The 13,117-nt window shown below is 40.0% G+C and overlaps 1 protein-coding gene and 1 long non-coding RNA gene across 5 annotated transcripts in view; both read left to right on the forward strand.

Moving 5' to 3' along the window:
• LOC110989096 (cGMP-inhibited 3',5'-cyclic phosphodiesterase 3A-like) overlaps nucleotides 1–11,752 on the forward strand; it is a 118,551-nt gene extending 106,799 nt beyond the window's left edge. For all 3 annotated transcript variants that reach the window (XM_022253221.2, XM_022253223.2, XM_087135159.1), the window contains 5 exons: nucleotides 1,379–1,582; nucleotides 2,644–2,805; nucleotides 3,985–4,159; nucleotides 4,745–4,855; nucleotides 5,707–11,752. In XM_022253221.2, the coding sequence (XP_022108913.2) occupies nucleotides 1,379–1,582; nucleotides 2,644–2,805; nucleotides 3,985–4,159; nucleotides 4,745–4,855; nucleotides 5,707–6,083 (1,029 nt within the window). In that variant the 3' untranslated portion in view covers nucleotides 6,084–11,752. The remainder of the gene's footprint in view (nucleotides 1–1,378; nucleotides 1,583–2,643; nucleotides 2,806–3,984; nucleotides 4,160–4,744; nucleotides 4,856–5,706) is intronic.
• A 435-nt stretch (nucleotides 11,753–12,187) lies between these two features.
• LOC110989101 (uncharacterized) overlaps nucleotides 12,188–13,117 on the forward strand; it is a 52,600-nt gene continuing 51,670 nt past the window's right edge. For both annotated transcript variants that reach the window (XR_015424873.1, XR_002599551.2), the window contains exon 1: nucleotides 12,188–12,330. This is a non-coding gene — a long non-coding RNA (uncharacterized LOC110989101). The remainder of the gene's footprint in view (nucleotides 12,331–13,117) is intronic.

Genomic DNA, 13,117 nt, shown 5'->3' on the forward strand with positions numbered 1-13,117 from the left:
CAAGACTGTATGAATCTCCCATGAAGCTCAGAAAAAGCCAGAAGAAGCACAACAATCCCACAGAATTTGTACACATTACATGTAGAATGAGTTGTGTTTTGGTGAAATGTTGACATATATCCTCATGCATGTCTGAAGTCAATTCAAATTGATGGGATAAAAATGTGCATAGAAAGAACAAACCTCTGCACCTCGTTCCACATTGGGTAAACTTGTAAAATGTCTAAAACGTACCCATAATCAAGCTTTGAATACTTTAACCCAAAAAGTACTGGGCATTGTTTGGCTTTGAGTACTCAGTACTATAAAATACTATGTAACACTCTGAGCCTGAAGGACCTAGCGCTACAGATTACTATTTCTGGCTAGGTTTATTCCGTTGTTACTCGTACAGAGAACAATGAAACCATGCATTCACAGTGCCACAGCACTGTATGGTACATTGTCTTCTCTATTGTATCTTAGGCCTCAGAGAATAATAATGTCATGTCCTCCTACAAGCGACAGGGCTGAGTACTACATTTTACTACTAAGTAATACTTTGTAGCATTCGGGACTGTTAGGGTTAAAAGAATTCTTCACTACACTGCAGTCTTCTACAAGACTGTTTTGAGTCCCCTCCTGTGTTGTTTGTGCAAAACTTCCATTGCCAGTGTGGGAGACAAAGAATGCTGATCCAAGCGCATGATTCCAGTTTGAAGGTACATAGAATTCAGCCGCAGTATTACCAAGGAAAGGCTCTTCTTTTCTATGCAGTGGCAGATCGGGGGGGGGGACAGTGGGGACTGTGGTCTGATTCCCCCTCCTCCCAAAAAGTAGCCTCCCTTTTTTAAAAAAAATAAATTAAGAAAGGTGATTTTTTGGTCTGTTTCATTTCCCTTCCTTTTAAAAGGTCATAAAAGCCCGCAAATGTTGAGTCACCCCTTTAAAACACCATGAAAAAAATTTCAAATTTTTTGGCTCCATTAGAAAAACATTTAGCACCCCCCCAAAAATCTGGTTCTGGATCCGTCTTTGTTTGCGTGTGATTTTTTTGTCTGCTCATACCTCAGATTCAACTAGCCAGTTATGAAGACTGAGCCGTTTCACACATTGCCCCTCACATGTGGAATGCTCTTCTGACTATATCAGACAGGAACATGACATCACTCATTTTCAACAGCACATCAGAATGTACTTGTTCTCACGAAAGCACACAACTGAGGTTTCCGTGTCTTCCATCCGGACCGGAGTTTTGGAATACTTTCAGAAACAGTGTGCCTTATAAAGGTTGTTAATCATTATTTAAATTTTGTTTTTCATAATCGGCTGCTGGTGTTATGAAACTGTAAATTTTTTATCCTCTCTCCACCTCCCCCCCTCCCCACTAAACCCCCAGGCTATTCTCTACAATGATCGCTCCGTCTTGGAGAACCATCACGCAGCCGCCTCCTGGAGCCTCCTCATCTCCAAGCCAGAGTTCAACTTCCTGTCGTGTCTGGATGACGCCGAGTTCCGTCGCTTCAGGTTTTTGGTGGTGGAGTTCATCCTGGCCACTGATCTCAAGAGGCATTTTGACTTCCTCGTCGAGTTTAATGCCAAGGTAATAACAAAATTGTCATTTGAGATTTTGGTTTGTTTATTTCAAATTCATGTTTTTCTGCGTTAGGCCAGGGGGCATGCGTAGAGAGAAATACATGGGGTCTTCTTGAAACTCAACAACTGGATGTGTTTAATGCTGCAAAATTGGCCTGTTGCCATATTTTCATACCGGCAGGAATGCAGTCTTTCAGAATATTGAAGAAAGGAAGAAATGGAAATCAAAATGTGCACATGTATGTGCACCTTGATCATAAGTTCAAAGGGGAGATTTCTCAGAATGTAGTGCTGTTAAAGATAAATCACATTAGTTATCTCATTTTATGAAATGTAGTTGTATGTAAAACAAGCTGTTATGTAAAAAGTAAACAGAGATGACTGCTGACGTCAAAAGCAGAAGTTAAGTCCTTCATATCAGGCAATCTGAAAACAAAGGTCGTAGGGAGCATGCAATAAAAGCCTGTTTTGATGACGTCACACTACGACTCTGTAATTATGAGACTGTTTCATTAGTTTGAGGCAAACGCGCCCGCGTGCGTGAGCGCTGTGATTGTTCACACTTAATTGTGAATTAAAAGAAGTCGGACAGTGAGAGTGACTTGGAATTGCTTTTCCATCGACAGTGTTGATCAACGTTGGATCGTATGACAAAGTCGAACCGTCCCAATTTGAACCGGAGTAAGGTCCTGATGAATTTCAGGCAGATGGCCGTGGTCATTCTCTGTTCTTGTGCTATGAAGCGTATATTATGGCTGCAAGGTCAAACAATTCTGGGGAACAAGAGCCGTATTATGACATCAAATCGCTAGATTTTTTCCGCCCTCATCAATGCAATTTTTTACTCAGAGCATTCTCGGAGTGGAACTGAACTCCCCAAAATGACATTTTTTAATAATTGTGAAGAGAAGCTTCCATGTTAGTCATGAAATGGGTAATAGTGATCAATTCCGTGTTAAATTACCTGCAATGTGATTGATATTTAATAACAACACTTGGGTTGAAATTATTTGACCTAATTTAACTTGTGATCTTGAAATTTCTCCAATGAGTGTTGAATACTTTCAGGTCAACGATGTAGATGCGTCCGGCATCAATTGGGCATCGGAGGGTGACCGCTTGTTGGTCAGTCAGATGTGTATCAAGCTGGCGGACATTGCAGGGCCGACCAAGACTTTTGACCTCCACTACTGCTGGACAATGGGCATATCAGAGGAGTTCTATGAACAGGTAGTGAGACGTATGCACATGTACATGTATTTGTCAATTGAGAGTTGCCCTGGGAAAGTTTAACTTGGTTGATGGACAGCTGGACTTGTCTAGTCACTCTTTGGAACCAGACCTATTACAGTTGCATTGCAGGCTATTGGTGTTACTGCTGGCATTTTTTGATAATTGGACTATTGTACATGCTCAAACGTGCTGTTTTACTGGTATAATTTGCCAATTTCGTCATTCCCAGTAAGGGTGTCTGTCAGATTTTCTGAAGGTTATAATTTACTCTTGCAGGAGTTGCAGCTACTTAGAAATGGGGCTTTGCTAATGGCTATGTTGTCCGATATTCATAAATTTGTGCTCAAAGTGGCAATTTTTTACCAACAAGTAGGCTTCCCGTCTCCGAAATATATCAATATGACACAATAAGCAATTTGACACTAGCCAGCCCATTTACTTTTCCATCCCTCTAGTATTAACTTGTGAGAAAACTCCCCCAAGGGTGCAATATTTCGGAAGAGTCAAAGCTGAATTAATGCTACTTAGTCTGACTATAACGTGTCTCATGCTTGATGCATGATGCACTTGGAAAGGGTTATACTGTTGAGAGGGATGACAATTTCCGGTGTACTATGATCTTCTGTCCCCTACCAAATTTGGTCCGTTTTAATTGGGTCTGCGCATGTCAATAGTCAAGTTCTTATTGTTCAGTGTACTGAGACTTGTAGCCTGCAGTCATTGAGTCCCTACTGTACATGTACATGTATATAGTTCATGTGTACTTGAGGCACCGACTCAGGGAAGAGAGATTGCACTCCATCTAGAAAAAAGAGCCTGTGGAAAGCAAAACTTCAGTTTGAATTGAGTTCAACAAGTCTGCTGACACATTCACGTGCAAGGCTTTTCAGTGCCAAATTTGTGTTGTCGACATGAGTTGAATGTACCTCTGTTTTCAACACCACAGAGAGAAAATTAACATGCACACACACACCTATAACAACATCTGATAGATTACAGCTTCTGACATCATTCTGCTACTTTGAGTGCCGCAAGCAGTGTAATTTTTTTCCCTTTGGTGAGGATTTTAAGACCTTTCAGAGAGACCATGAAAATCATGAGGATTGGGCTGGGGCTGACTTAAGAGGGATGGATGACATATTTTTGGTTCATTCATTCACTTTTGTGTACTCCTAGGGTGACGATGAGAGGAAACTGGGTCTGCCAGTTTCCCCCTACATGGACCGGGAGGCACCCCAGCTGGCCAAACTCCAGGAGGGTTTCATCAACCACCTTGTGGCCCCGCTCTGCAATGCCTACGGCTCTGCTGGCCTGCTGCCGGGCAGGTGGCTGGACGGGGAAGAAAATGAAGGTATTTTAATTGGGCGTTTATGCTCAGTATCGTCTGGAGGTTTATGAAAAAATTCGCAAGCTTATCTGGGTGGAACTTGAACCCACAACCTCCTTGCTTTTGCAGACGTCTTTACTACTCGATCACTGAGCTTGCTGAGGTTGCCTGGCTATTTTAAGTGTAATGAGCAGCAGATACTGCACCAGATATGTTTATGAGATGTGAGTTTTTGACAGGGAAAAGTAACTTTTAATTTTGTTCCCCCTTCACCGTTTTTAACCCTAACCCCCTTGAGTGTATGTAAAATCATATTGAAATAGGAAGAGTGTATGCATTGCCACACTGCAGTCTGATCCAGTCCTTACATTCACTGTTCAGAGCGGTATGTCATGCTAGTCTGCCCCTTGGTCCTACTGAGACTGCATTCAGTGTTACGTGTGTGTGTGAGATCTGTCCATTCTATTGAGACTGTGAGCCAGTCATCACACCACGGGGACAATGCAGAGTACCAGTGTGGTGTTTTTGGTGTCACAGGTCAAAATACAGTTCCAGTTAATTTTTTCTTCCCTTTTTCACTCAAAATGTGGTTTTTTCTTTGATTGGCAGATGAGAAATCTGAGGCCGGTGAAGAGACAGCTGTCCCTCTGCCACAGCAAGAGATCAAGGAAGAGGGTGATGATATTGAGGAGGAAGATACATCAAGCGAAGGGGGACCAAGTACGTATGAAGGCGGACATGAAAGCACCGTGTAGATTGCACCAGAAATTCATGAGATTATTTTCAGGGTTATGAAGTAGACCTCTTTCTTTCTACCTCACCGTCATACTTCTAGCCAACAAGTGGCTGGTAAACCGTGGTAGGCTATTCATGCAAAAGAATACTAATTCAAAAAGTAATTCATCTCACAAAGCTGAAAAAAACACCGGCTAGTAAATATCATTGCAAAACAGTAAATGAAAATATCTCTTTAAAAATACGATAGAAAATGTAACATCTGTGACCGTATAGTTGCCAGGTCCCTTGTTTTGCCACTTACTGTGAAAACCAATCAGACTTGACAGTTGGTGGTGAGATTAGGGACCTGGTGACTATATGGACACAGACATTAGATTTCAAAGTAAAAGCTGACATTGACCAAGAGTAGTATTTCTGCAAATACTAGCCACCAATCTGAATAGCAGGTATATTAATGTGAGAGAGGCCTGTGCTTAGCAGGGTGTCAGGTTCCCTTTCATTCCTTTTGCATTTTGATCTGCCCAGCTCGCAGTATTAATTCTTGTGTAGTTCCGAGGACTTAAGTGATGTACACATTCAGTTGTCAGTCAGACAGATGCACTTCCTGCTAATGCAGAGCAGTTAGTAGTCTGCCGAGCACAACAGTCAGGGATTTGAATGAAAAAAGCAAAGTCACACTGGGCCCTGTTTTGGGTGGAGCCTGTGGCGGTTTTTCAGAAACCAGGGAGGAAGTCAAAGCTACGTACATGTAGGATACTGAGGTTTGGGAAATGGCCCCTGACAAGAATGCTGCTTTGTTACTGTAGTCATGTTGTGAATGTGAACTATTGCAGTGGAGTCCAAGCTGCGACTGAAGAGTGGCAAGACCAAACAGCGCAAGATGGCCAGCATCCTGACCAAGCACCTCAAGGAGAATCATGACCACTGGATCAAGGTGCTGAAGGAGGAGGAGGACGCCAAGAGGCGGGAAGAGAAGAAGGAAGGCAAGGAGGAGGGCAGCGGGGGCGGCATGGCACCCATCCGGGAGGACTCGGAGGAGCGCAACTCAGATGAGAAGGGCGATGAGGATGAGCCGGAAAGCAGACCATCCCCGGACGTGGTGGAGAGGCTCAAAGAGGCAGCAACTGAACGCAGGAAGAGCCTTGACGACGCCCGGACCTCCAAAGCCAAACAACACAGGGTCAGCTCAGACGAGGAGCAAGACAGATGAGAGTAGGTTTCTAGGGATGGCAGACAGTTGGCCAAGCCCCCAGGAATTCCCCTCTTTTCACTTCTTTTCGTAACATCTTTGATTTTGTGGAATTTCTTTCAATACAGAGGATTTAGAATCCACTCCTACAGTGCTGCAGCCAAAACAGTTCCACAGTCTAAAATTCCACAGTTGGTGCAGGTTGTCCGTCTAACGTGTGCTTTCCAGCCAGAAAAAATGACAGGCATCATGGGATAAGTTGAGGAATGCATTAGTAGACCCATCTCCGGAACTTGTTCCCCAGCAAAGTTGTGGTGAACTGTCAAGAAAAGAAGAGGGCAGCATAGTAGTTGGCTCAGACCCTGTATTATGGGACCATTGTGCCTCATGGTCTCATTTTTAGGGCAGACTGCTTTCTCAAAGTAAAAGCTTTGCGTATCTCAGCCCCTACCTGAAATTGAAAGGTCTTTTGCCTGATCTTTTGCTCTAACTTTTTCTTTCTTTCTTTTTTTTTTTTTTACTGAAATTTCTCTCATTTTCATTCACAGCTGGGACCTGAAATGTATTGTAGTACCTGTCAGGAGTCCAAGACTTGTATAGAAATATATGAATAATGTAACCATTCTTAAGAGAAGTGGTAGACATGGAAACTTGCACTGAATGAATGCAAACCTTTATTGTATGGGCTAAATACATGATATTGTACAAAGTTTTTATTAAAAAAAAGGTTGTCACACAGTTATTGTTAACCAAGAACCGGGATTTAGTCAACGCCTTGGTGCTGGTGCGAATATGATATTAAAACGCAGTTGAAAGTTTTAACTAGCGCTTAGCAGATTAAACCTGAACTAGGTAGTTAGTTTAGTTCTTGTGAAGTGAACTTGCGCGCAATAAGATAGTGTGATGTTGAGATGACGATTGTCATTGCGTTGAGTGTGAAGACAGTCCACTCTCCGAATTTGTTTTCGCTCGGTAGTGTGCTGGAAACCATGTACCCTTGTGTGCTCATGGATGCAATGTGCCAAGGTGACTCGTGCACATGTAAATCGGGCTACTACGATGTGTATAAAAAAAACTGTGTGTATGTGAACATGTATATATATCTCATAAGTCTAATAAAGCGGAACATTTATTACCATTATTTTTTTGATTTGTTTTAACAGAAAGATTGCTGCATATTTTATCGGTGAAGATAGTTTTTATTAAGCAGGCCTTAATTGTTCCAAGTGTATAATGAAATCAGAGAGACCTATGTGCAGCACGAATTCACCACGATTAAATGTTTTAAATTCATAGAAAATGTTTGGAACTGCATGAAAGCAATGTAGTTGAGTTGACATTCTATAAGTAAAAAAATGGATACACATGGGATAAAAATTAACCTAAAATTAGATTTTTTTATTTAGTGAAGAAAATCTACCTAAATATATAGTTATATATATAGCCAATTATATGAAATATATCCAAGAAATTTCAAGGTTTTGAAAATTTCATCGTAATTGTTTCTTTTCTCAGCAGCTTTGTCTTTTGTATTTGCTTATAAATCCAGGGTTTAACTCCCAAATAAAAATATTTGCTACAAAGACATAGAATGAAAGTTCAGAAGTTGAAGTTCAGGGACGAAAATAATCACAAGATTGTCAATATCTACGTCATTTATGTTTTCATTGACAAAGACTTGAAAGGTAAACATTGAAATTCGTATCTGAATTCACAGTAAATTTGTCACATTTTACTGCATACAAGTAAAATTTACTTTGAAAGTATTACATGGCATTCCCGCAGGTAATTGAAAGGAACAAGTTTGGAAAATCTGAAATCTATGCCTTCTCACATTTCTGTCATTTGCTTCAATGTTCCACAGGTTGAAATTTTAATGAAACTCTCAACTCAAACAGACCAAAAACAAAATGGAAGGAGTTTTACTACCCGGCATAAAGCATGTAACAGTGGACCTGTTTTTATATAGAGGGATCCCCCCCCACAGTGGGCAGCTCCCTCCCATCAGAAGTAAGCATAACCATAAACATTGTCTACAAGATTGTGGTGTGCCCCCCTGGCTGGTACTGTGGGCTCTTTCCCCCCCCCCCATGCGAGAAGCTGACAACAGGGCTTGGAGCATCTGAGCTGATTGATAATGACCCCAACATGCAGCCAAAACAGTATTGGGATACAGGGTATATGCAAATTTTATGAAAGAGCAAGAGCATGATGGAAGCTGACTATGAAATGTATTTTTATGTTTCTTAGCATCAAAATTAGTTTTCGATATGTGATGTAAAAACTTTTCGTTTGCCAATTTTGTGATGCAGGCTACATTGTCTCTGTACAGAAGAGGGAGATGGGAAAGACCCAACATCAAATTAAACTAAATGGGCTCTGCCAAATGCTTTTGTGAAATAAGTATCCAAACTTTAAACTTTAATTAAAACTGTAACTACAGTTACAATTTCAACAAGGGTTGATTGACTCACTCTCAGTGACTGGAGATCAGTTAAACCGAGTCAGCATAAACTAAGGGAAATGTTGACATACCGTATAAATCGGGCTAAAAGAATCCTAGAGCTTGAAGAAACTGCACATGAATCGTTACATTAACTGAGAACTGTTTGCACCAAACTTCACACATGCCAGATTATTTTTTATCATTTTTTTAATGAAAAATAGAAACAGGAAATTTTAATTGTAGTCTTTCATAAGTGTGGCAATAATTTAGTTGTATGATTTTTTTTTTAAAAAGGACACAAATAAGATTTCAAATCATACTTCATGAATTCCCAATGGTACACTTGGAGCAAAGTAAACCAGGAGAAATTCCAGAAGTGGTGGATAATGTCTTTAATGCAACACACTGGTTCGTTCCAGCTGTGGTTTTGTGAATAGATCTCTTTTAAGGACTTAAGGTTGTTGAAATTGAAGGAGAGTGTACATCGTTAAGATGTCATTAATATTCTATCCATGGAAAAAAATTTGAATGGAAGTGATTCAGAAATGTTGTCTTCATAACTAATTTTCTTGCTTGGAGATTACACAGAAATCTAGAGAACTTTCAAAAAGGGATCATAAAGAAAACATTCTCTCGTAAGTTTAACTTTCAAGCAACCTGTAAAATGGGGAAATCAGATGGTATCTTCCATTCACAAGCCTTGTTTGGTTCTTGCTATTGAATGCAACTATTTACTTCAATTATTAGAAAATTATTTGAAAAGAAATTAGTGCTTTCTTTGCATTCATATCTTCATTTTATATTTCATTTTTCAGTGTTTGATTTTAGAGAAACTGTAATTTAAGAAGTAAAGAAAAATAGTCATATAGTGATACACGTTGTTCATCAGTTGTGTGTTCCCTGCAAGGTAAACCAATATTTATTTACAAGACTGTGGAACGGTTTGCTTTAATAATCTCTTGATAAATATTACGTAAGCCAGCTTACAATATTCTGTTTGCTGAGCATGGTGTCTTGAGCAAAATCGTTGCACGATCTGTTTACAGTAAATTAGTTGAACTAATCAGAGTGTTGAAAATTGTATTATTTAACCAGTTCGGATAAAGGATATATTTTATTGTTTCTTGTATTTTTTTGGTTCGAAAACAAGTTATTTTTTCTCATGTAACCTGCAGGACAGCTTTTAATGCTAATATGTTTCCTATATTTCTCTCTCAGTGGTAATAATTCAACAAAGAGTGCATGTCCTTAATATGGAAAGAGGTTTATCTTTAGTAAAAGAATATACATGAGAGGTTTCCTCAGAGCCTAAACAAATTTACACGCTTATATACACAACATAAACCAGTGTTTAATTGTTTGGTGCAATTATACTGTGAAAAAAAAAACTCAAAAAAGCACAATCCCTTAATTGAACCAACCAAATACAAAATCTTTGTGTTCATTTACGAAAAGAAAAAAAATGATGAACAAGTGCCCAATCAGGTGAATCATCCTTGAGTGACTGGTTGAATGAAGTTCGCTAGCAGGGACTTCATACCATAAAGTATTCAATGTAACAACATGTACCAGCTGTTGTGCCATGTTCTGTTCTCAATTCAAACATATAAAGCCTTTATATTTTACTATATATTTATTAAGTTGTACATAGGCACAACAGTTGGGGTTTCTGCAAAGTTAATGAGGCTGTAAGCTTCCTTAGATGCCAAATTTAGTTTTATGATTTGCAGTATGTTGGTCTTGAATGATGAAAGAGGCCTCTGTTTTCTGTTCCATTGAGTTGAAGTATGGAGTAGGTTAGACACAAATGTTAAATAGCTCCCATTGAAAAGCACTTGAATTCATCCCATACACAGTGAATTGAGGACCATTGAAATCTATGCTGCTTTGTGATCCCTCCTACAGTTTTTGAGATGGGAAGATTATGACCACGTAGACCCTTGCCAGAGCTTTATTTGGAGCATATCTTTTAGTAAAGCGTGCACAACGATCAGAAAGGCTGGGCATGGTCAACTGAAGTATATTTGCACTTTTAGAAAGTAATAAAGTTGAAGTCCATTAATGGTGGTCTAAATGTTTCCCTGAGCTGTTGTTCCAATTCCACTTGGTGGTATTCAGCCATTGGTATTGGTTGATACGCGTGAATGTACGTTGTACCCAAGTAAAACTGTAGTGTGAATAATTTTTTCACTCTGGTTGAAATTGCTTTCTTTTCAAGAAAGGTGTTTCATGAAGAGAAGTTGTGCTGTGCTCATTTTTTGGCAAGAATTTGGCTTTGAAGTGGCATAAAAGTCAAAGGTCAGTGTTACACAAAGCCAGTCTGTTGACAAGGGAAGTGGAAAATCATCCCCCCCCATCGAGAGTCATGAGGCTGTGTTTTCCAAGCCAACTGTCCACATAATCTGCCTCCATGCTGGAGTTCTCCTCGAGATACCTCCGTTATTTCTCCAACATTTGGGGGCAGTTTTTTCTTCACAGTAAACTGCTGGACATCACTGTTCTAGACTGTTGGGTGGTGTGCCACCTCTGGCTGTTGTGCGGGCAAATTGTACAATTATGATATACTGTATAAATAACCAAGTGGTTTTCTTGGTTTATAAATAACCAAGTGGTTTTCTTGGTTTATAAATAACCAAGTGGTTTTCTTGGTTTATAAACAACCAAGTGGTTTTCTTGGATATTAGTTCACCTGTCTGAATTGTTTTGATTCCAGACAATGGACACCACCTGCCAATTATCCTATAGTGTCCCATTATGTGCAGTAATGGTTCTTTCCAGCAAATTTATCCCCATGGTTACAACAAGGTATTAGGCGGTATTATACTGTAGTGGTGCAAAAGTGTACATAGTCCTAAATCTTGAAGAAACGTTATAGTGGATATCAATTTAACCACCACATGCACACAATTTTTACAATGTAAAAACCTACTTGTCGTTTGTATATTATCCTGTAAATTTCCTCCTTAGGCTATGGTTCATCAGTGACTGTGAGAAACATATTGTATAACGTTTACAGAGGAACATTTCCCCTCCATTTTCATCAGGGGACAGCAGTGAACTACAGCATCTTGTTGACAGTTAAAAAAAAAGAAGTAAAACTGTGTATGGTACACGATCATCATTTTATGTGATTGGTATATGTGCTTTAGTTTTCAACATCAAACCCACTTTGGTTTCATTTGCATGACTGTGTGCTCAATATGATACAACAACCAATAATAAAAACTGAGGCAACAGAACAGAATCTGTGATGTCATTTATTATAAGTTTCTGAAGAGGCACTCGTACAGTGGTGGCGGAATGGGGGGGGGAGTATCCCCACTGTTTTGACTCGAGTGTAATGCCTCCCCCCCCCACTTCTAGCAGGTCCTTTAATAGCTGTGATGCCTGGTGGTCTCATAATAATCCCTGCCCCCATTTGAAATCATTCCACTGCCGTTGCACTTGGATCTTTCTGGCATTTTCTGCCCATAAATTGCTTGATTTGCCTAGTTGACTTCAGTGCTGAGCCATCCTTAATCAAAATGCATGTTAACCATCTTAGAAATAGATGGCTAAATTTAGCAATTTCCGGAGCATCTGCTAGAGCCACGCCCCTATCCTTTTCGCAAACGGCAACCTCATCCCCAGCACCCACTGCATTTCCAAGGAATGAAGTGGGCACGTACTGCTGGTCACCCTGGGAAAGAGTTTGACCCCCAACGTGCAGCATGGCGTCAGGCAGTGGTGGCGGGAAATGTATCTGAAGTTTGGACGGAAATTTTCGTGGCATTGAGCAAGCGTTGAATGTCTGGGTATACAAGACTGGATCCACCAAGCAAGGTAGGTAAAAGAAATGATTGGGGAAAGAGTTCCATGAATGGACAAACACTCCATGCCCATGTGCACAAATGTAACCTAGCCTATTTATCACGTAGGCCTATGCCCGACCCGTAAACAGGCCCAACGAACACTCCTCCGTCTTAAACTGGGCCCTGTCCCGATTAATAGGGATTTCTTTAGAAAACTTTATCCGGGGGCATAACTAAACATCCGCTGAATTTTATGAGCTGAAATTGCACCGGTATGTTCACTACTTACGCTGTAAAAAATCCACTAGGTTGCCAATTTTAGAAAACTCGCTTTTTCATCGTTTGGAGGAAAAATGTTTCCTTTTTTTGCCGTTTTCCAACTCCGTATGGCCATGAAGAACTTAGAACAAGAAGTAAACGTTAAAAATTCGTTTCTTCAACAAGGTAAATCAAGAACAAATTAGAACCACAAGTCTTAGACCCTGGACGTCAGTCGAAATGAAATGAATACAACGTCCAACCTGGGCTGCATGGACATGTAGTATTACGTGGCTAACGTGGCACACTTTCATTTTTCGCTTCTTGAGTCTTAATTAACAGAGCAGTATTTTTAACTCAAATCTCACAATAGTCAAACTTCATTAAGCTCCTCATATTCTGATTTATAAATTCGACTTTACGTACCTACTGTCAAGTTTGGAATTTTATTTTTGTCCGATTTTCCGTTTTTTTCCGACTTGTGAAGTGAACTCTTAAAGCCTAAATATGCTCAAAAAATAAAAGAACTTCTAACTTGTTGATGGCTATTTGAGTGGAAG

This window comes from Acanthaster planci, linkage group LG03 (genome assembly GCF_054643075.1).
Source record: "Acanthaster planci isolate LZ-2023a linkage group LG03, COTS_SCS, whole genome shotgun sequence".
Taxonomy (NCBI): Eukaryota; Metazoa; Echinodermata; class Asteroidea; order Valvatida; family Acanthasteridae; genus Acanthaster; species Acanthaster planci.